The sequence below is a fragment of the Budorcas taxicolor genome, chromosome 1 (genome assembly GCF_023091745.1).
Source record: "Budorcas taxicolor isolate Tak-1 chromosome 1, Takin1.1, whole genome shotgun sequence".
Lineage (NCBI taxonomy): Eukaryota > Metazoa > Chordata > Mammalia > Artiodactyla > Bovidae > Budorcas > Budorcas taxicolor.
Genome location: NC_068910.1, coordinates 216,419,616 through 216,441,785, shown reverse-complemented (window position 1 = coordinate 216,441,785; position 22,170 = coordinate 216,419,616). Strand labels below are relative to the sequence as shown.

General features: G+C 50.8%; 1 protein-coding gene across 1 annotated transcript in view; it reads left to right on the top strand.

Moving 5' to 3' along the window:
* Positions 1 to 482: 482 nt before the first annotated feature.
* SH3BP5 (SH3 domain binding protein 5) overlaps positions 483 to 22,170 on the top strand; it is a 71,633-nt gene continuing 49,945 nt past the window's right edge. The window contains exons 1-2 of the mRNA XM_052636155.1: positions 483 to 645; positions 2,327 to 2,389. Coding sequence (XP_052492115.1) covers positions 502 to 645; positions 2,327 to 2,389 — 207 coding nt within the window. The 5' untranslated portion in view covers positions 483 to 501. The remainder of the gene's footprint in view (positions 646 to 2,326; positions 2,390 to 22,170) is intronic.

Here is a 22,170-nt window from a genome sequence, read left to right as displayed (position 1 = left end):
CACTCCGGTGTTCTTGCCTGGAGAATCTCCATGGACAGAGGGCCTGGGGGCTAAATCCATGGGGTCGCAGAGTCGGACACCACTGAGCGATTAACAATTTCCCTCCACGGAGTCACTTCGCCTTGGCAGAGGCGGGAGGGGGAAGAGCACCCGGACACCCGGCGGCCGACCTTGGGGAGCTGGCGATCTCTTCCGGCCGCTAAGTTAAAACTGGGGTGAGGGCTCCCCCATTTCACCACCTACGGGCTGGCTGGTGGGGAGGTTTTGTGACGGAGCGCGGTTCCCCGGGCGGCCGGGCCGAGCCGGGGCGGCGCGGGGCGGGCCGGGGGCGGAGCGGCCGGCGCTGACGGCCGCGGCGGAGAGGGGGCGACCGCGCCCACTTCCTCCGGAGCCCGGGGACCCGCGGCCGCGAGCGGCGCCGGCTCCCCCGCCCGGCCGTGGCCAGGAGGCTCCGGCGCGACCTGCGGCTGCCAGCCCAGCGCGTCCCTGGCCGCAGCCGGCATGGACGCGGCGCCGAGGCGGAACCGCCCGGAGGGGCCGGCGGAGCGCCCGCCGCCCGCCCGGGACTCGGAGGAGGAGGAGGAGGAGGAAGCCGGGATGGAGCCCGGGCCGGCGGACGAGGAGGAGGTGGACCCCCGGATCCAGGTAGGAGGCGCGGGGGGCGCGCGGGGGCCCTGGGCTCCGCGGTCAGCCCGCCTCGGAGCTCCGGGTGCCCGCGCGCAGGGGAGCGGCCCGGGGAGGCCCGGGGCTGCGGGGGAGAGGCTCCGAGCGCCGGGTTTCGCCCGGTTCCCGGGGAGGCTGCGGTGCCCGCGCGGACGCGGCCCGACTCCGTCGCCGGGACTCGCGCTTGGACCCGGGAGATTGCCCGCAGCGCGCCCTGCGCTTGGGGCGGACGTGCAACAAAGAGGAAAGGGGGCGGGGGCGCCTCGCCGGGTTCGGGGGTACCCGATCCGGCTCTGCGCGCCGCGGGCTCTGCGCAACCTCCGGACTCCGGAGCCCGGCCGGCGGCGTAGCGCGCGCCCCCGGGGCGGTGGGCGCCGGCCACCTCCCTACACCTGGGGCGGCCGCCCAGCCCGGGGGTCGGAGCCCTCACCTGGCAGAGGGGACCGTCCGGAGCCATTCCCCCCGTCCCCCCGCCCCGATTCATTGTTAGCAAACCGAAGGGTTTATTGTCACCCCCGGCGCAGCCCTCCGGCTGGCCTCAAACGGTTTAAAACCCAGCTTTTCCTCCTTGTGAGGTCGAGTGTGAACAGAAACCAGGGCCAACTGGTGCGCAAAGCTGACGCGCGAGAAGGCGAGAGGGTTGGCCTGCTTCCTGCGCCTCCATTTCTCCGGGAGATGATTAAAAAGCAATTTCCTAGCCGAGATCTCAAAGTGACAGCTTAACCTCTTCACCCTCTAAGCAAAAAAGCACAGCACATCCCTTTGTAAGACCCATTTTTCTACTCTTCCATAAGTCACTTGTAACAAACCCTGCTTTTCAGCATGAACTGCGATTTCTGGAGACCTAATTGGTTTTTCAGTGTGCAGATCTATTAAAAACCTCATTTAACTCAGCTGTTGTGTTTAACTGAATTGTTATGGCAGGTGAGCAAGATAAAAATCAGGTGGAAAAAGCTTCCTGTTAGGAATTCTGTTAAAATCAGTTTGGGCTACTACATTTCGTTTTCTTGGTAGGGGAATTCTGTTAACAAGATCCTTTGTTTGCAGAGTAAAAAGAGTTAACTTCATGCTGGGCGCTTTTTACAAAATGTTAGCTTGTAAATATTTAAAGGATCAGGATTAAAGCTAGTTTTAGTTGTTTTGTAAACAGGTAGGTAGTTTGAATAATTGGCAGTTGGAAAAGAAAATGCTCTCTACAGAAAAATGCTCAACTTTGGGTGCGTTAATGCCAGAATTCCACCCTTGGTTCGCATGATTTCAATACTTTAGGCTTGGCTTTGTTTTCTTTTATTATCTTTTCTGCAAAATTCCTGCTCTAAAGCAGAAAGCATTATTTTGATTTAGCCTCTAAACCATTTGTAACAGGTGGGTTTACCTGAAGGCACAAACCTGCAATAAATAATTGACCTTCTAAGAAAAGACAAATTCCTGGAACCTTAAGTCATTTTCAAAAAGGCCTCTATCAAGAAAAGGGTTTCAGAAATGCTGACACTCATTTGTTCTTCCAGCCAAGGCACAACTGTTTTCCTTGACAATTAATATGGACTGGTTCCTCTTCCTACAAACTGACCAGAGTAATTTTGCAGATTTTGGGGCTGAGTCACAGTGGAAACCAAAGACAAGCATCCCTGAAGTCTTTTTTTCTGTCCCTTTTCTTCATCAGGGAGAACTGGAGAAGCTCAATCAATCCACGGATGATATCAACAGGCGGGAGACTGAACTTGAGGTACAGAGAGCTGGGTCCTGAAGTGAAGGTGGCTTCTGTCCTGCTGACCCCAGGCTGGTTCATTCTGTTTTAATAGCTGCAGAGTGGTTGCTGGCGTTCCCTCCTTGAAGTGGAGCAATAGCAAGCTGCCCGACAGAATGAATTACACCACTGAGGCCAGCTTGTGGGTGGAACACACGAGGATCCAATTTCACGGGGTTTTTTCATCCTGGAAACTCGGAGGGGCCCAAACCAAGGGCTTTAGACACTCTTAAGCCCTGAGGTTAACGTGTCTGTTGAAAAGTTAGAAGGATTGAGGGGGGAAATTAGCTCTGCCCTTTAATGGATAAGAATGAATGAGCTCACAAACTCTCTTAAGTATTTTACAGCGACTCCTTACATTGCCACTTGGAAATATCACGTGTTTCCTCAGAAAGACTTAGATCTTTTTTGACTTTCGGGCCCTAACCATGTGCTGCCCCCTGGCCCCGCCCTGCCACTCTCCTGCTTTTTTTCTTTATTGTCTGCTTGGGGGTAGAGTGTTAATGATCTTAATGGCAAAGAAAAGCTGTTTCGTCTCAGAAGTGCTTTCCTGCCTGGAAAAATCTGGGGAGCCGAGACCTCGATTTGAAGTTCATGGGCATCTTCCCACCTGAGTGAACAGACTGACACTCTTCGTGGCTCCCGCTTAGCCCCCATCCCTTTCCAGCAGTGGTCGGTTTTCCCACCACTTCCCAGCAGGTTTGACAACCCCAGCTTGTGTCTGGGAGCTGTGGGAGGGCCGGCGTCTGTAGCAGAAGGAATGGCAGGGAAGGTCAGCAGCAGGGGCGGGCGCCGCTGGTCCCTCCGGGTGAGGGGGTGGGAGGTCTCAGGAATGTGATCCACCAGGCTGGCAACCCTGCTTTGTCCCTGCATGTCGAGGCCAGAGGTGGCCCGAGAGGCAAAGCTAGTTTGCCGAGCTGCTTCTGAGGGACTCCTGTGTTCTTCATCTGTGAGCCCTCTTCTCCGCCAAGTGAAGTACCTTCTGTGTGTGGAAATTTTTTGCATGTATGATGAATCAGGACTGTTTGTTGGGCGGTTGAAATCTCTTAGAATCTCACGTTTGGAATTCATTTAGCAGCATGACCTGTTTCATTTCTCTCAGGGTTTGACGTTTCCAAAAAGTTTTTTTTTTTTTTTTTTTAAATTTTTAATGTCTCGCTCTCTGGCTGCTGTGAGTCTTGGTTACAGCACGCAGGATCTGTAGTTGTGACACGCGAGCTCTTAGTGGCAGTGTGTGGGGTCTGACCAGGGCTCGAACCTGGGCCCCCTGCATTGGGAGTGCAGAGTCTCAGCCCCTGGGCCACCAGGGGAGTCCCCCGAGGGTTTTACAAGCTTTACTTCCTTCCACCTTGTCACAGCAGCCCAGAGCTGCGCTGTTCAGGATGGCTGCCTCTAGCCACGTGTGGCTATTTGAATTTAAATTAATAACAATTAAATAAAATTAAAAGTTCACTTCCTCAGTCATAGCAGCAGCAGCAGCAGGGGCGCGGTAGGCCTGGTACTGGACAGATCAGAGAAAACTCCCATCATCATGGACAGTTCTACCAGGTGGCCTGGGCCTGGCAGGTAGGGTGGGAGGCAGGGACCACCGGTTCTCCAGGGGAGGACACGGAGGTCAGTGTCCTCACAGGTCAGCCACACGGCAGAGCCTAGTCATTTTTCAGATCCCCTTCCATTTCTCATGTCCTGCGATCCCAAATATCAGCAGACAAGTTAGAAATTTTTGAGTTCTTTTTTTTTTTTTTTTTTTTTTTTTAGCAAAGTACTGATTGATTCAGGGCCTCTCAGGTGGCGCTAGTGGTAAAGAACCCGCCTGCCAAAGCAGGACGTGTAATAGATGTGCGTTCGATCCCTGGGTCAGGAAGGTCCCCTGGAGGAGGGCATGGCAACCCACTCCGGTATCCTTGCCTGGAGAATCCCATGCACAGAGGAGTCTGGCGGGCTACCGTCCATGGGGTCACAGAGTCAGACACGACTGAAGCGATTTAGCACGCACGCACGATTTATACATCCAGCACATATTTATAGGGCTGCTCCCCGCCGGCCCCTGTCCAGGCTGTGTTCCCCTTCTGAGGCACAGTTGTTTCATCTCGACTCTCTTCAGCCCCGATTTCCGAAGCCCCTTTCTGGACATACTTAGGTCCTTGAGTGTCACGGGAAGCTCTGACAGGTGTTTCCTGCCTTGCTCTGGAGGGCACTTGGCAGCCGCCGGGACAGGGGGTCAGGCTGGCCTGTGTCACCGGCTGCCCTTTCCGTGGCCTTATTATAACCAGGGTGTGCGTGCTTAGTCGCTCAGTTGGGTCCGACTCTCTGCGACCCCATGGACTGCAGCCCGCCAAGCTCCTCTGTCCGTGGAATTTTCCAGGCAAAGGTTACTGGAGTGGGTTGCATTTCCTTCTGGTGGACTCAAACAAGCATAGTGCAAACTCTGGACGTCATGAAAACTTCCTTAGCAGCCATGTTGAAAAGGAACAAGAAACAGCTGCAGCTAATTTCCATCCAATTTCCTTTAACCCAGAATTTTTGAGATAGAATAATTTCAGTGTGGAATCAAAACAGGAAAACCACGAGTGAGACGTTTTGCATATATTTTTGTACCCAGAGAAGTCTTGTACATCTTTTACACCTAGAGCACATCTCACTTCAGACCAACCAGGTTTAGGAGGGCAGCCCGGGTCTAATTGGTGGGATTTCAGCCTCTGTGCAGGCTCTCTGGACACTGCTCACACTCACAGAGCCCACCGGGGAGCTGATGGCCATTGTCTGGCGGGCTGTCTCCCTTCGGGCGGGCACTGGGCACCCACCTTGGTGTCGGGCTTGCAGCCTCTGCTGATCCAAGCAGATAGGGGTGCAAGGCAGAGGCCCTGCCTCAGGGCGTTGATGTCTCAGTTGAGGCTGGGGTATGGAGAGGTGGTTAGTAATTACGGATTGAGAGTCCAGTAGAAGAGCGACCCGACAGAGCAATCTCCGGAAAACACTGAGCGGAACAAGGGAGCCTGTGTGCGGAGCGGCAGATGGAGGGAGCGGTGGGGATGCCAGGGGAGGGCGGGCACAGATGGGTGTGGGCCAGGAGCAGCCACCTGAGCACATGGATGGTCCTTCTTGTTTGCAGGAGTTTCCGCTAAGCTTGCGGGAAACTGGCTCCTGAGGGAAATATTGTGACCAAAGGCTTTCAGTAAGTTCAACCTCATTAGGCTCCTGTGAGCCACTGGTCCCCCATGTCCACTGATCAGTTCGTAACTTTGTGTTTCTGTTCAAAGACACATTCAGTTCAGTCGCTCAGTCATGTCCGACTCTTTGTGACTCCATGGACTGCAGCACGCCAGGCCTCCCTGTCCATCACCAACTCCCGGAGTTTACTCAAACTCATGCCCATTGAGTCGGTGATGCCATCCAACCATCTCATCCTCTGTTGTCCCCTTCTCCTCCCGCCTTCAATCGTTCCCAGCATCAGGGTCTTTTCCAATAGTCAGTTCTTCACATCAGGTGGCCAACGTGTTGAAGTTTCAGCTTCTGCATCAGTCTTTCCAATGAATATTCAGGACTGATCTCCTTTAGGATGGACTGGTTGGATCTCCTTGCAGTCCAAGGGACTCTCAAGAGTCTTCTCCAGCACCACAGTTCCGAAGCATCACTTCTTCTGCTCTTAGCTTTCTTTCTAGTCCAGCTCTCACATCTGTACGTGACTATACTGGAAAAACCACAGCCTTGACTAGACGGACCATTGTTGGCAAAGTAATGTCTCTGCTTTTTAATATACACATGATTTTATGGTAAAGATTTTTTTTTAAATGTGGGCCATTTTTAAAGTCTTTATTGAATTTGTTAAAATAGTGTTTCTGTTCTCTGTTTTGAGTTTCTGGCCTGTGGAATCTTTGTTCCCCAACCAGGGATAGAACCTACACCCCTGTGATCCAGGAAAGGCAAAGTCTTAACCACTCGACCAACATGGAAGTCGCTAAAGACACCTTATTTAATGTGTAGTTTTGGTTCATTCATGTTGAGCTTGGCCATCAGCACCATGACTCAGCCGGATCAAAGGTTATTCAACTTGTGTTTTCTCCGTTAGGCTCATCACAGCTTCTGTGGGCTTAGGACACTAGCCAGCCCTTTAGCACTAGGCTTGGGGTCCATTTTAAGCAGCAAAATCACCAATGTAAAGCACACAAACGCAGAAAGTGTGGCACAAAATGGACTGTGTCAAGGACGCCTGTTTGTAGCACGAGAGCTGGAGCAGGGCAGAGGGGTCAGTCCCTCCCCCCCGAGAACAGCCCCGAGGGCACCTGGAGCCTCTTGCACTCTGTGCAGGCCCGTGCATGGCTGTAGAGTGGCACAGTCTTTTCTGAATTAGTGAGTAGACAGATTCACAGATAACGGCGACTGACTGTGTATATTTCAGGGCCTCTGGGGCGGGGCTTCTGCTGCCTGCGTTTCCTTTCCTTTGCTTTTTGATTATGGTCTGCAGGGCCCAGCACCCCTCGGGACTCGGAGTGATTCCAGTGAATTGGTGACCCCGGTGCTCATGCAGTGTTGACAACATCCATAATATGGAAGCAACCCTATGCGCTCACTGATGGGTGAATGGATAAAGATGTGGTACAGGACCTCCCTGTGGCCCAGTAGTTAGGAATGGAGGTTTGCACTGCATTTGATCCTTGGTTGGGGAACTAAGATCCTGCACGTGGTGCAGCCAAAACGTTTTTGGTACATATATGCATAATGGAATGTTACTCAGCTGTGAAAAATGAAATTTGCAGCAACATGGATGGACTTGGAGGGCATTACCCGAAAGTGAAAGAAGTCAGACAGAGACAGTGTAATACTGCCTATATGCGGAGTCTGAAAAATATAGCCAACTGGGGAATATGGCAGAAGTGAAGCAGACTCACAGGTGAAGACGACAAGCTAGTGGCTATCGGCACAGAGTATTGGGTGTAAGGTAGCCTCAGGGATGTTTGTATGATATGGGGAATATAGCCAATATTTTGTATTAACTATAAGTAGAAAGTTCAGTCACTCGGTCGTGTCCGACTCTTTGCAACCCCATGAACAACAACACGCCAGGCCTCTCTGTCCATCACAATCTCCTGGAGTTTACCCAAACTCTTGTCCATTGAGTCGGTGATGCCATCCAACTCATCCTCTGTCTCATCCTCTGTCATCCCCTTCTCCTCCTGCCCTCAATCTTTCCCAGCATCAGGGTCTTTTCAAATGAGTTGGGTCTTTGCATCAGGTGGCCGAAGTATTGGAGTTTCAGCTTTAGCATCAGTCCTTCCACTGAACACCCAGGATTGATCTCCTTTAGGATGGACTGGTTGGATCTCCTTGCAGTCCAAGGGACTCTCAAGAGTCTTCTCCAACAGCACAGTTTCAAAGTATCAATTCAGTGCTCTGCTTTCTTTATAGTCCAACTCTCACATCCACACATGACTACTTCTAAGGACACACTTCCCTATTTAAAGAGCACGTTTCACAAAAGAGGAGGTTGAAATTGCAGAAACACTGAAGTAAAGTGAAGTTGCTCAGTTGTGTCCGACTCTTTGCAACCCTATGGACTGCAGCCCTCCAGGCTCCTCCATCAATAGGATCTTCCAGGCAAGAATACTGGAGTGGGTTGCCATTTCTTTCTCCAGGGGATTTTCCCAACCCAGGGACTGAACTGAGGTTTCCTGCATTGCAGGCAGATGCTTTACCCTCTGAGCCACCAGAGAAGCACCTTTAATCAGAGAGGCTCTTGAATGTGAGCCTGATGTTTCAAGTAAAGAAAACACATGTATTTTCCCACAGGCGCATTGGTTAATCAGCTTTAATCATTAACTCATGGAGTATTTCTTGAGCACCCACTGTGTGCTTCCCTGAAAGCCTGTCTGAAGGGGGCGGGCCTGGGGCGAGGAAGGACCCTCCAGAGGAGCAGTCAGTGCTAAGGAGGGGCGCCTCCTGGGCTGAGCACCGGTGCCCTGGGGTGGGGGGAGCTGGTTGGAGAAAGATAAGCGGTCCTTCTGCTTGTGGCAGCCTTGCCCTGGGGTGCGGCAGGCCGGGAGACGTGCTGATGCACTTGGACGCTGTGTACCCGACCCCGCGACCTGTTCTCAAAGGTTTGTAACGAGAGGCAGCACAGGGACTTTCTAAGTTGCTGTCATCAGGATTTGTACTATTCCACGCCCAGTTCCTTAGCTTTTCACCGCCATGCGTAGTGTCTCCTTACCCCCCCTGCTGCTCGGAAGGTGGGCTCGTCTTGGGGTGAAATGGTCGCTGATGAGGAGCAGGAAGGGCTCTCCAGGCCCAGTTGCCCACGCACATGTTTCTGGCTCGGGAAGCCATTGCACACTGACTTTTTCAGCCTGCCCTTCCCAGCGGGGGCAGAGGCGCTTCATTGTAAATGGCCGTGCTCTTTCTTTCCCTCTGTGCCTGGGTGGAGGTGGTTTGAAAAAGCATCCGAATTCTGGACATCTGTGTTCCTCAGACTCACAGAAGGCTTGCACCCAGCATCAACCTTCTCCTTTGCCAAAAACTAGCGAACAGTTTCTCTTTAAAAAACTGTCCCGAGCTTGGAAGGTTGGGGTGGGGGAGAAGAGCGGGTGAATTGGGAGCAGCCTGGACTCTTCCTAATGAATTACTAGCTCAAGTCAGGGGGAGAGAGAGATTCTTTTCTCAGAGGACAGTGTTGCCACATCTTAGCACTTTCTCCTTTAAGGGGGGTGTGTGTGTGTGTGTGTGTGTGTGTTGCATGAGTGAGGCTGGAATCTTTTTGTACTTTCATAAAGTATGTGTGTGTGGGTGGTGTGAGTGTGTTGCGTGTGGTGTGTGTGTGGTGTGTGGGTGTGTGTGTTGCATGAGTGAGGCTGGAATCTCTTTGTACCCAGCACTTTCTTCTGTAAGATGTGTGTGTGTGGTGTATGTGTGTTGTGTGAGTGTGTGTGGTGTGTGTATGTTGTATGACTCTGTGTGTGTGTATGGGTGTGGTGTGGTGTGTCTCTCTGTGTGTAGTGTGTGTGTTGCATGACTGTATGTGGTGTGTGTGTGTTGTATGACTGTGTGTGATGTGTGTGTGTGTTGCATGACTGTGTCTTTGTGGTGTGTGTGGGGTGTGTGTGTGTTGCATGACTGTATGTGGTGTGTGTGTGTTATATGACTGTGTGTGGTGTGTGTGTGTGTTATATGACTGTGTGTGGTGTGTGTGTGTGTGATATGGCTGTGTGTATGCTGTGTGTGTGGTGTGTGTGTGTTGTATGACTGTGTGGTGTGTATGTGTGGTGTGTGTGATGTGTGTGTGGTGTCTGTGTGTGTGTGCATCTGTGTGTGTGGTGTGGTGTGTCTCTGTGTTGTGTGTGTTGCATGACTGTGTATGGGTGTGGTGTGTGTATGTGTGTGTATGCTGTGTGTGTGTGTATGTGTGGTGTGTGTGGTGTGGTGTGTCTCTGTGTGCTGTGTGTGTTGCATGACTGTCTTTGTGTGTGGTGTGTGTGTTGCATGATTGTGTGTGTGTGGGGTGTGTGTGGTGTGTGTGTGTGTTGCATGACTGTATGTGGGGTGTGTGTGTGTGTTGTATGACTGTGTGTATGGGTGTGGTGTGGTGTGTGTGTATGGGTGTGTATGCTGTGTGTGTGGTGTGTGTGTGTTGTATGACTGTGTGGTGTGTGTGTGTATGTGTGGTGTGTGTGATGTGTGTGTGGTGTCTGTGTGTGTGCGTCTGTGTGTGGTGTGGTGTGTCTCTGTGTGTGTTGTGTGTTGCATGACTGTGTGTGTGTCGTGTGTGTGCATGGTGTGTGTGTATGTGTGTGTGTTGTGTGTGTGTTGTATGACTGTGGTGTGTGTGTGTGGTGTCTGTGTGTGTGTGTCTGTGTGTGGTGTGGTGTGTCTCTGTATGTGTTGTGTGTGTTGCATGACTCTGTGTGTGTGTGTGGTGTGTGTCTGTGTGTGTATGCTGTGTGTGTGTGTGTTGCACAGTGAGGCTGACTGTCTCTGGGGGCATCTGGTTGCAGGGCGCAGTACCCTGGAGGCGTCCGTGTAGCCCGTCCCGAGGCCCTCCTGTGGCTCTGGCTCATGCTGGGTCCTCCCTGTGCCGGGGGCCTTGGCCACAGAGTGGGGGACCCGGGCGGGGTCTTGGGAGTTGGGGGCACTCTGATGTAACGGGGGCTTTGGCGTCGAGGCCTGGGGACTCGGGTTTTCGGGAGGGCTGGCCACTGGCAGGGGAGGGCGGAGAGTGGCTGTGCAGACGCCCCGCAGCCTGGATGGCGTGGCGGGGAGGGGAGCCTGCGGAGGGGAAGACCTTTCCGTAGCCAGCTGGGTGTGACGTCTTTTCTGGGCCTCTGGGGCACCCAGCTCTGACCCGAAGTTTGGCCATCAGATCAGTAGGACTCAGGGCTGCCTGCTTGGGTGACAGTCCCCTTGTTGCTGCTGGAATGTCCGTGACTTTTGACCCAGCGATTGCACTTGGAAGAATTTGTCCTAAGGGGGTAACTGGGCACAGATCCAGGTCTAGCAGGGTTCACCGCAGCCTTGTTTGAAAATGCTGGATAATTGTGACTCCGCCTAACTGTCAGTAGGATGTTGCTGAAACAGATGAATACCGAGCCCAGGCGCTGGTTGAGAGAATCTGGGCTTCACGTGTTGACCAGCTTGTTATTAACCAAGAAATGCATCTGAATGGGAAAAAGCAGGTTCCAAGAGCATGGGTTCGTGATTTAGAATCATGATGCTATTCTAAAAACTATGTTAATGTGAATAAACATATCTGGAAAGAATTACATGCCAGCTATTATATCTGCTGGAGAGATGAGTGAGATGTATTCTCTTTATATTTTTTCTGTGTTTTCTGAATTATTTGCTTTGAGTTTGTACTCCTTTATAGTCACAGGGGGAAAATAAAACCCCAGAGTCACGGGAAAGGGGTGTGTGGAGGGACATCTTGGCTTCAGGTGCCGTGGCTGGAACCTGAGCTCCACTGACTTTTGGGGGCACTTGCTGCTTTGGAGCCTGAGTCGCCAGGTCTGTGAATTGGAGTCATGAGTGGCCTGGGGGTTCTGGGGTGCCTGAAGCAGGAGGAGACATTGTGTGCGGAAGGGCTTTGCTCGCTGCCCAGCCCCAGGGAGGGCGCGGCTTCCTGCATGCGGGGCTGGCCTGGAGTTTGGGGACCTGCTGGGTGTTCAGGATGGATGCAAGGAAGGTTCCAGTGAGATGCTCCGCCCTCCTCCCCAGGGCCCTGCCATGAGGTCCCTTTGTCAGAGACAGGCTCCGGGCAAGGGGCCAGAGAGAGGGCTCGTGGGGCCAGGATTACAGCAAGATGGACTCTGTGGGGTCTGGAGCCGCAGACCTTGGGCTCTGGAAATCACCTGTTTCTCTGCCTGAGCTGTGCTGTGTTAGGCTGTGTCTCCTCCTGAGGTTTGCCTGGCGCATAGTGGCTGCTCACTTGATGTTCGAGTGGATGGATGTTGACAGACTGTCCCTTGATGGCTGTGTGACCTGGGGCAAGTTACTGGATATCTCTGAACCTCAGTTTCCTCATCCCACTGATGGTTGTGTAGTAAGCCGTCAGTAAATATCGTTGCTGCTGTTACTGGGAGAGGGCATGCGAGGGCTGTAGCGTGGTGGGGTCCTTGCAGGAAGAACTTGTGTCCCTCCTGGAATGTCCTTGTCTCCTAGCTGCTCTTCAGTAGTAACGAGAGCTGATAATAGTAATAATGGCAAAAAAAGTGCCTCCCGTGTGCCAGACCCCGTTCTAAGCACTTTGCATCTCTGAATCCTAAGCAGGACTGTGTGTGATCAAGCTGATCCTCCCTGTTCCGGTGATAAAACCAAGGCCTTGAGTATCTTGCTTTCACGGAATTGCCCAGCTCTGCTAGTGACACTGTTTGCTGACATTCTTTGCTGTGGGGGACTGTCTTGTCCATTGTAAGAGGTTTAACAGCATCCTCTCACTAAATGAGACCACTTCCTGCGCCCCACTGCCCAGTTGTGACACCAGGAACATCTCCAGCCTTGCAAGTATCCTGGGGAAAGGGGACGGGGTTGCCTTAGGGGGGAACCCCTGCCCTCGAGAAATGTCATCAAGGCGTGGTCCTTGCACCGCAGAACCAAGTTGGGATTGCCCGGTCCTGGGCCCCACCCAGACCTGCTGACTCAGAGTCTCTGGAGGCTTGGCACCAGAAGTCTGTCTGAGCAGCGCTACCGGTCTCACGCTCTCTCTCAGGCTGTCTTCTGGTCATTTCTGTGCCAGCCTGGCTCCCTGTGCCCTGGACTCAGCCCCTGGAAGGAAGGGCTTGGCCTCCCCATCTTTGTGCCCCAGTATCCCCCACACTGCCTGCTCACAATGAGTTGGGGAATGAATGGCTGGAGTCACGGTTAGAGCCAGACTCTCTGTGGACTCGCTGTGGCTCCCGCCGCACACACTGTCCCGCAGAACGGGCAGAGCCCTTTTCTCTCGCGCCTGCTCTGGAACTGCATCGGCCCCTGGGCCGTGCCTGGGCAGCCTTGATCCTGGGCACAGAGGCGGTGTTGGTAAAGCACGACCTGTGACCTCTTCCTCCCCCAAGCCCCTCCGTCCCAAAGGTCTGAGCTCATGGAGGTGTAGGACTCTGCCCTGCTTGGAGATGCTCAAGTTTTAAGAGTGTTTCACACTGGAATAGGATGCTGTGTGGATATGGACACATGGCCATCATCTATTCAGTGGGAAAGAAGCTAGTGGGGAAAATGGTTGTATAAAACTATGCTCGAGTTTACGTAAAAGCATATATACTTGCAGTACAAGAACATGTACATATGAGGAACAAAGGGTCTAGAACGGAGAGAATCAGCATGGTCCACAGACTCGACTCTGCTTGTTACCAATTAAGGTGAAGTGCCCACAGAAATTGAGAGTAGGATTTTACAAGGTTTTCTTTTTTGCTGTTTGACATTGCTGTGACATCCCAGTGGCTTTTCACTTTTCTGGTTCATTGTATTCTGCAAAAATTTTGACTCATGTTGATTGAAGGTGGGGTTGGGGTAAGCAGTATCGTAGTTTCAGAAGCACGTAGCCTCACGTGTTATTAATGGTTACTGCTAAGAATGCTGAGGATTTTATTTTTTTCATTTCGCAATGTCTTCTGCATTATTTGCAACGACCATTTTCACAGGCAGGGCATAAGGGTGGAGAATGTAGCACTATTATAAAAAGAAATCTTTATGAATCAAAGAAACGAATTTTCATGGAAGGAATTTTAGGAACGATGAGGGCTGGTAGGAAAAAATTTCTAGATTGGTAGTGCCTGCCCTAACTGTGGATAAGTCCTGATGTTGGTGGGTTTGCTTGGTGAATTATTGTATTGTTAAATTCTCAACGTGGTAATTCATGGAGCTTTGAAAAGAGCCTTAAAAGCCTTGTAGGGTTGTTTGCAGCCAAGATACCCTCATTTGTAACAATACAAAACAATCGCCAAGATAGAACAGTGGGAAACATTCCAAGTATTAAGAATGTTTAGATATTCAAACTTAGTATATGGGTTTGAGTAGTAGCATCCTTTCTGCATGGATAAAGACTTGCAGGTACATATAGCCCTTGGACAGTGTCAGCCACTGTAGTGTCACTTAGGGAGAATGATATTAGTGCAGGCTGTTGGCTAGAATATAGAAATAGCTGTCAGTGTTGAGATGGAGTCTGCTGTCTGAAAACACATCGGCTGTCTTCCTTTTAAACAGTTCTGCAGATAGTATGTGAACTTTCCTGGCACCATTGTGGGAACCTGGGGACCTGCAGTACAGGGATCCGACTGTGTCCCCAGCATTATCCAGGTACCTTCCCTCTGACTGCAGGGTATCTAGGGTGTCATCACCTCAAAGGAAGACGGGCTCTGAGGGTTGGTGGCACTGTCGTCCCCACGGTTGAGAGAATCTTCAGATCCCCCTGTTGCCAGAGAGCAGGGGTCCCTGTGGGCTACAGCCTTTTAATGTTGAACTATTGTTTTTCCTTCTGAGCATTTATTGTAGAGACTTTTAACATAGCAGTGTATTTGTGTGTGTGTGTGTGTGTGTGTTGGCCGGATGAATTAAACATCTCTTGAACCTCATCCTTTGGCAGGCATCCCAGGTAGCTTCACCCAGCCCTCTGTCTCTGAAAGTTACTTCATCTGCCTGTCACCACATAGATGCTTCTAGAGTAGAGGCTGTATCCCTTTTATGCAACACATCTTAACCAAGAGTCTCACGGTTATTTGCAGATTGGCAAAGGTGCTCTTAGAGAGCTCAGAGAATCAGCCTCCTTCATTTCCTTAAAGGAAGATGGAAAACAAATTTGATCTCTTCTGGCCTGACTTTTTTTCCTATGCTGTGTTTTGCTGGCTTATCCAAGAGACATTAGCATTTGCTCTGACGGATAGGAATTGCCATCAGGAAGACAATCACAGGAACGTCTGCTGCTGTGTATTCTCACTGCAGCCGAATCCACTTAATGTAAATGCCTATCGTGTGGGGTCAGAGTCACACGCAACGTGATGAACGGAGTTCGGGTGTCTTTGTCCACCTGACCCTTTTGCTGCTAGCACACAAAAAGCTTCAGCTTCATTCTGATAAATTTGAAACAGGCAGATTTGACATTTTCTCCCTGGTTTTTAGGTTTTTTGAAGAAGAAGAAATGTCCTTCCTCGGTCCTAGTTCCTGTTTGTATCTAACAAATTACCCCCAAACTTCTTTACCCCAAATCAAATGCTTTCTCTTGCCCATGCTTTGTGGATCGGGAATTTGGAGTGAGCTCCGTGGGGTGGTCCTCGCTGGAGGAGCCTCATGCACTTGTGGCCACGATGTCAGTTGGGTGCGCTCATCCGCAGGCCCGGCTGGGCCGCTTGTCTGAGGAGCCCCCCGCCATGGTGTCTGGCCGCAGATTCTGCGTCTTGGCTGCGGGCTTAGCTGGCCCCTGTTTCCATCCTCCTGCCCCAGCCTGGCGGTCCCAGGTGCTCCGACCTCCTCGCGGTGTCTGGCTGCCCCCAGTGGGTGTCTCAGGATGACCAGGTGGAAACACCAGAGCCTCGGGGGTCCCACAGTGGCGCTTCCGCGGCGATCTGCTGGTCCAGGCAGCCAGGAGCCCAGCAGATTCAGGAGGACGGGCCTACAACTCCATCTCTGGACGGGGTCAGTGCCAAGGCATGTGAGCCCCTTGGAATGTCCATGCTCCGGGTGGTAACACTGAGTCCGAAGCCAGCAGAAGTCCATCGGCTTCAGGAACAGCCACGGCTCGTGGGACCTTGCCGAGTAGCTCTAATGGTTAACCAGCCAGCAGAGGAAGGACTTTGATTGTTCCTCTCAGTGACCCTTAAACCAGCCAGCGGCAATTAAAGCCACAGCGAGCCATTTTGAGCAGTGCCACAGCTTCTGCCATAAGGGACTCTTCGCTGCTTTGCCCCATTTCTTTAAAATTTTGTCGGAGAGAATATTACACCGTGGCTTCAACGCCTATTATAAAAAATTAGTGGCGCCCAGGGCCCTGGAGTACAATAGCTAGACACTTTATAAATTCAGGGGGAAGGTTCTTAAACCTCTCGGGCAGCTTTTGACATGCTGCGTTCTTCCCCTGCCCTGGATTTTGCTAGTGTTCCCACTGCAGACATAGGATCCTGGTGGTGTAGGCGTTTGCTAGAAAGTGGATCCATAACCCCCGCCAGGTTGAAACTTGTTCAAGCAAATCGTACTTGAATGCTATGAAACTTGGGATTGAAAAAGCATAAGAAAACTTGTTTTAGAGCTGAAACAGGAAAAGCGTGGACTTGGGCTTTTAGGAAATCCAGATTTGAATCCTCCCCCTGCCTCTTCGTAAGCTATGCAGTCTTGGCAAGGTTTTTAGCTTTTCCAGGTTTTTCATTTCCTTCTCTCGGAAGGGGGAAGGGCAATACCTATCTTGCAGAGCTGTTAAGGATTAAATAAGGTGATGATTGTAAAGTATCCCCTGTACCTAGCATGTAAAGTGTTCAGCCAACTGTGGTCCTTTCCTATCTAACCGTTGCTGTTTATTCAATAACAACACCTCCATAAAAATCACTACTGTTTATCAAAAGCTGATTGTATTCCAAGCATTGTCCTAAGTGGTTTTATATAGGTTAGTTCTCACAGCAGCTCTTGAGGACGGTGCTGGAACACGGGCTGAGAGACCAAGCCAGTTCTCCTGGGCCACCCAGCCAGTGGGATGAAGACCCAGGATTTCAATCCAGGAGTCTGAGGCTGGAGCCCAGGCGCTGAAGTTTTAAGATGTTTGTTTGTGGGTTTCGAGGGTGCATCCCCTGAGGTCCCCACCGAGGCTGGTGAGGGGGAAGAATGCTGATTTAGGACTTGGGGACCAGGTGTTCAGTCTCTGCCCTGACACTCGCCAGATATACATCTGTGGTGAGGGGAGGCTTCAGTTACCCGCTCTGTGCAGTGGCAGCCTCTGAGTTAGATGACGGGCACAGGCTTTGCCATCCCTGATAGTGAATGACTGAGACTTTAAAAAATGATTTGTTTTATTGAAATATAGTTGATTGACAGTGTGGTGTTAATTTCCGCTACATGACAAAGTGATTCAGTTATACAGATATATAGATTCTTTTTCATATTCGTTTCCATTATGGTTTATCACAGGATATTGAATATGGTTCCCTGCGCTACACAGCAGGACCTTGCTGCTTATCCATTATATGTAAGAGTTTGCGCCTGCTAATCCCAAACTCCGTCCCGTCTCTACCCCACCCACCCCTCGGCAGTCTCTACCCCACCCACCCCTCGGCAACCGTGGAGCTGTTCTCTATGCCTCTGAGTCTGTTTCTCTGTGTAGGTGAGTTCCTTCCTGTCATATTTATTCGGTTGTGCTGTGTCTTAGCTGTGCCATGTGGGATCTTTACTGCATGTGGCTTCTAGTTCCCTGACCGGGGATCCAACCCTGGCCCCCTGCTTTGGGAGCATGGAATCTTAGCCACTGGACCACCGGGGATGTCCTTTTTATTCTTTTATTTGGAGGCCACACTGTGCGGCATGTGGAATCTTAGTTCCCCAAGCAGGGATTGAACCCATGCCCCTGCAGTGAGAGAGCAGTCTTGCCCGCGGGACCACCAGGGAAGTCCCTGTGTTATATTTTAGATCACACTTACAACTGATAGCACATGGTGTTGGTCTCTGTCTGGTTTACCTCGCTCAGTACGATCATCTCTAGGTCCGCCCATGTGGCTGCAGATGGCATGGTTTCATTCTTTTTTTACGGCCGAGTAGTATTCCACTGTGTATATTAATATATACAAACACACGTTATACACGTGCATACACACACATACACACATATATATTGTTGTTTAGTCACCAAGTTGCATCTGTCTCTTTTGTGACCCCCCAGGCTCCTCTGTCCGTGGGATTTCCCAGACAAGAGAAAGCCGTTTCCGTCCATTGCCATTTCCTTCTCCCGGGGATCTTCCCAACCTAGGGATCAAACAGGCAGATTCTTTGCCACTGCGCCGCCTGGGAAGCCCCCACATTAACACCTGCACACGTGTCTTTTTATCCATTCCCCTTTGCAGGGCATTCATGTCGTTTCCAGGCCATAGCGTTGCTGTGGTCACAGGGAGCGCATGAATCTTTTTGAATGATAGTTTTCGTTTTCTCCAGATATATGCCCAGGAGTAGGACTGCTGGGTCAGGTGGCAGCTCTGTTTTTAGTTGACTGAGGAACTTTCATGCTCTTTTCCACAGCGGCTGTACCAGTTTACTGGCAGAACAGATTTTGATTTGAATCTAGCAATACGCTGGATGGGCTGAGTCATCCTCAGTCTTGATCACGGGGAAATAAAAAACGTAGGTGAATCTGTGCTGCGGCCAAACCTTGATCCTTATTGAAGCCGCACTTGTGCACAGTCGAAGAAAAGCCCTTGAGGAAATGGAAGGCCTCTGCCGCGTTCCTTCCCGCTTCCAGATCTGCTAGAAGCAGCCTCTTTTGACGTTTTCAGCCGTTTCTTCTGGGTCCTTCCATGTCTCTCACAGCAGCAGCAGAGTTTTTTAACTTTGGTTCTTTTGCGTCCTCGCCCTCCCTTCCTTCTGTTCTGTGAGCTGTGTCAGGAGGAAGGTCCTCCAGGAGGAGTGGGCAGCATCTTGCCTGCAGTGCCGGGCGGGAGCGCGTGCTCTCCAGGGAGGCTGTGCTGCCTGGTCCCCGGAGCCCCCGAGGCCGGCTCTGAACTCGCCACACCACCCTGATGCCCACACTTGTGTTCATTCTGAAACAGACCTGTGACGCAGGACCACCTGGTGCGTGGCTGACGCGTCACTCCCGATAAGTGTGCGAATTAGCTTTATGATCCGTCTGAGAGCTGATATTTGCAAGCGTGGGGGAAAAAGTAGGGCTTCAGGTTGAGGAAATGTTAAGCCTCTCAGCGTAGACATGGAAAATACTTCACTTGTGGCTGAACTCTTGTAAAATGCCACCGTTTCAGCAATCCTGCCTCCTCTCGCATAAAGAATCCTGTGGGTTTAAAAACACGTGTTTGGCCCTGAATGAAACGGCAGCAAGTCCTGTCAGCCTTCTCAGCTTTGTGTGTGTGTGTGTGTATGTTTGTGAGAGAGATTGTGTGTGTGTACGTATGTTTATGAGAGAGTGTGTGTGTCAGTGTGTGTATGTGTGTATCTGTTTGTGAGAGTGTGTGTGTCAGTGTGTGTGTAAATGTGTAAGTGTATATGTATGTTTGAGAGAGTGTGTGTATGTGTAAGTGTGTGAGTGTGTATGTGAGAGTGTGTATGTATGTGAGTGTGTATGTGTGTGTGTGTTTGTGAGAGAGAGTGTGTCACTGTGTATGTGTGAGTGTGTAAGTGTGTGTGTATGTAAGAGTGTGTGTATATGTAAGAGTGTGTGTATGTGTGTGTGAGTGTATGTATGTGTGTGTGAGTGTGTGTGTATGTTTGTGAGAGAGAGAGAGAGCGCGTGTGTGTGTGTGGTTATGTAACTTCTGTCCCTCTTCCAAGGCCTCAAACCACTGACCCTTATCCCTGAAGATTAAAGGGTTTTCTCCTTTGTGGTGCTTTGGACCTTAGGCTATTTAAATATATATATATGTATATTTTAACAGTTTACAGTTTTTAAAATACATTTATTTGAATAGTTTAAAAGTGTACTTATTTATTCTTGGCTGGGCTGGGCCCTCCTTGCTGCTTGCAGGCTTGCTCCAGTTGCCGGGAGCGGCGGCTCGCCTCCTCTGCGGTGCGCAGGCGTCTCTTGTTGGGGAGCGTGGGCTCCAGGACCACCGGCTTCCCTAGCTGCAGCTTGCGGTCTCCGTGGTTGAGGCGCTCGGGCTTAGTTGCCGGGTGGCTTTGGGCTCTTCCCCGGCCAGGGATGGAACCCATGTCCCCTTTATTGCTGGGCGGGTTCTTATCCACTGCAATGCCAGCAAAGTCCTAAACATACATATTTTTTATTGTATTGGTTAGATTCCATTCTGGTGGCTCCTGCCTGTGTAACATCAACAAAAAAGGATGATTTGAAAGTGAGTCTTTCCCAAAGTGACATTCTATAAAATAACTGGTTCATATTATTGAAAACTATCAAGGCCGTGAAATACTGAAGAATACTTCCAGATTCGGGAAACTAGAGAGAGTTTAACAACCAGATTCTGTGTGAGTCCTGGACTGCATCCTGGACCAGGAAAAAATACCTTTTCTTCCTTTGCTCTGAAAGATGTTGGCTCAGATGGTGAAGAGTCTTCCTGCGATGTAGGAGACTCAGGTTCGATCTCTGGGTCGGGAAGATTCCCCTGGAGAAGGGAATGGCTACCCACTCCAGTGGGTAGAGTGGGAAAGACTAGAGATCTCTTCAAGAAAATTAGAGATACCAAGGGAACATTCATGCAAAGATGGGCTCGATCAAGGACAGAAATGGTATGGACTTAACAGAAGCCGAAGATATTAAGAAGAGGTGGCAAGAATACACAGATGAACTATACAAAAAAATCTTCATGACCCAGTTAATCACGATGGTGTGATCACTCATCTAGAGCCAGACATCCTGGAATGTGAAAGCAAGTGGGCCTTAGAAAGCATCACTATGAACAAAGCTAGTGGAGGTGATGGAATTCCAGTGGAGCTATTTCAAATCCTGAAAGATAATGCTGTGGAAGTGCTGCACTCAATACGCCAGCAAATTTGGAAAACTCAGCAGTGGCCACAGGACTGGAAAAGGTCAGTTTTCATTCCAGTGCCAAAGAAAGTTCAAACTACCACACAATTGCACTCATTTCACACTCTACCAAAGTAATGCTCAAAATTCTCCAAGCTAGGCTGCAACAGTACGTGAACTGAGAACTTCCAGATGTTCAAGCTGGACTTAGAAAAGGTGAAGGAAACAAGAGATCAAATGGCCAACATCCATTGGCTCATAGAAAAAGCAAGAGAATTCCAGAAAAATATCTACTTCTCTGATGTGAGAGCTGGACCATAAAGAAGGCTGAGCACCGAAGAATTGATGTTTTTGAACTGTGGTGTTGGAGAAGACTCGTGAGAGTCCCTTGGACAGCAAGGAGATCAAACCAGTCTCCTAAAGAAATCATCCCTGAATGTTCATTGGAAGGACTGACACTGAAGCTCCAATACCTTGGCCTCCTGATGAGAAGAACTGACTCCTTAAAAAAGCCCCTGATGCTGGGAAAGATTGAAGGCAGGAGGAGAAGGGGATGACAGAGGATGAGAGGGTTGAATGGCATCACCGACTCAATGGAAATGAGTTTGAGCAAGCTCTGGGAGTTGGTGATGGACAGAGGAGGCTGGCGGGCTAGAGTCCGTGGGATTGCAAAGACTTGGACACAGCTGAGCGACTAACACTTCCAGTGTAAAAATGTTGGTGGGATGTCAAAATTTGAACAAAATCACAGGTCAGATTAGTGGTGTTGTATCAGTTTTAAGTTCTGATTGTGATTGTCTTACTCTGGTTATGTAAGAGAATTGCCCTCATTTTTAAGAAATACACACTGAAAAGTCTCAGGCTAAAGGCCATCATGTCTGCATCTTACCCTCATTTTCCCCAAGTCTGAACTATTTTAAATAAAAAATGTTTAAAAAAGAGCCTTTTCTGCATTCCCAGACCTACCAACTCTCTTAACTCAGCCTGCAAATGGCAGTGGCATCTTGACTTTGGCCAAGGCTACGTGTCCCAGGGCAGGGTAGCTGTGCCGGCTGTGTGTCCTGGGGATGGGAGAGATCCTCACCTGCTTGTTTGGAAACTACCTCTAGTTGAATCAGAGTTCTAGAGCACAGCCTTTGTGCCTGGGAGGAACTTGGTTCCGCTTAGGCCTAAAAAAAAGCTTTCAGATGCTTAAACACCTCAGAGAAGGCCAGCTTGTACAGGAAAGCATGCTGACCAGCACCACTTCTTTCCTCTTCTCCTCTCTCGGTGGGAGGAAGTTCTTGCTGGTGCAGAACCCAGACAGCTGGTGTGCTGGTGTGGAAAGAGGAAGCAGGGCTGGCCTTGTCAGCCGCCTGGCTGCCTGGGGCCTGCCCTGGGCCTGGAGCTGAGGCTAGAATCCCCTCCACTTTTCCCCAAACCACTCAAGCAGCTTAAATAAAAGACGGGTTTTTGAAAGGCGGAAGGGAGGGGGACCCCTGAGAAGGGAAGGGCATTGCAGAGCCTTGAGCAGGCGCTCCGAGCATCCCAGCACCTGTGGGCCCAGCACGGTGACTTGCTGCGCCGGGGGCCTCCCCTACGGAGCAGCCTTGGCTGGGTTGGTAAGGGATCTGGCTGGGTGGTTGCAGAGTCAGGGTCAGGGTCCCAGGCCGTCTCCTCCACCCTCCGTCTGCCG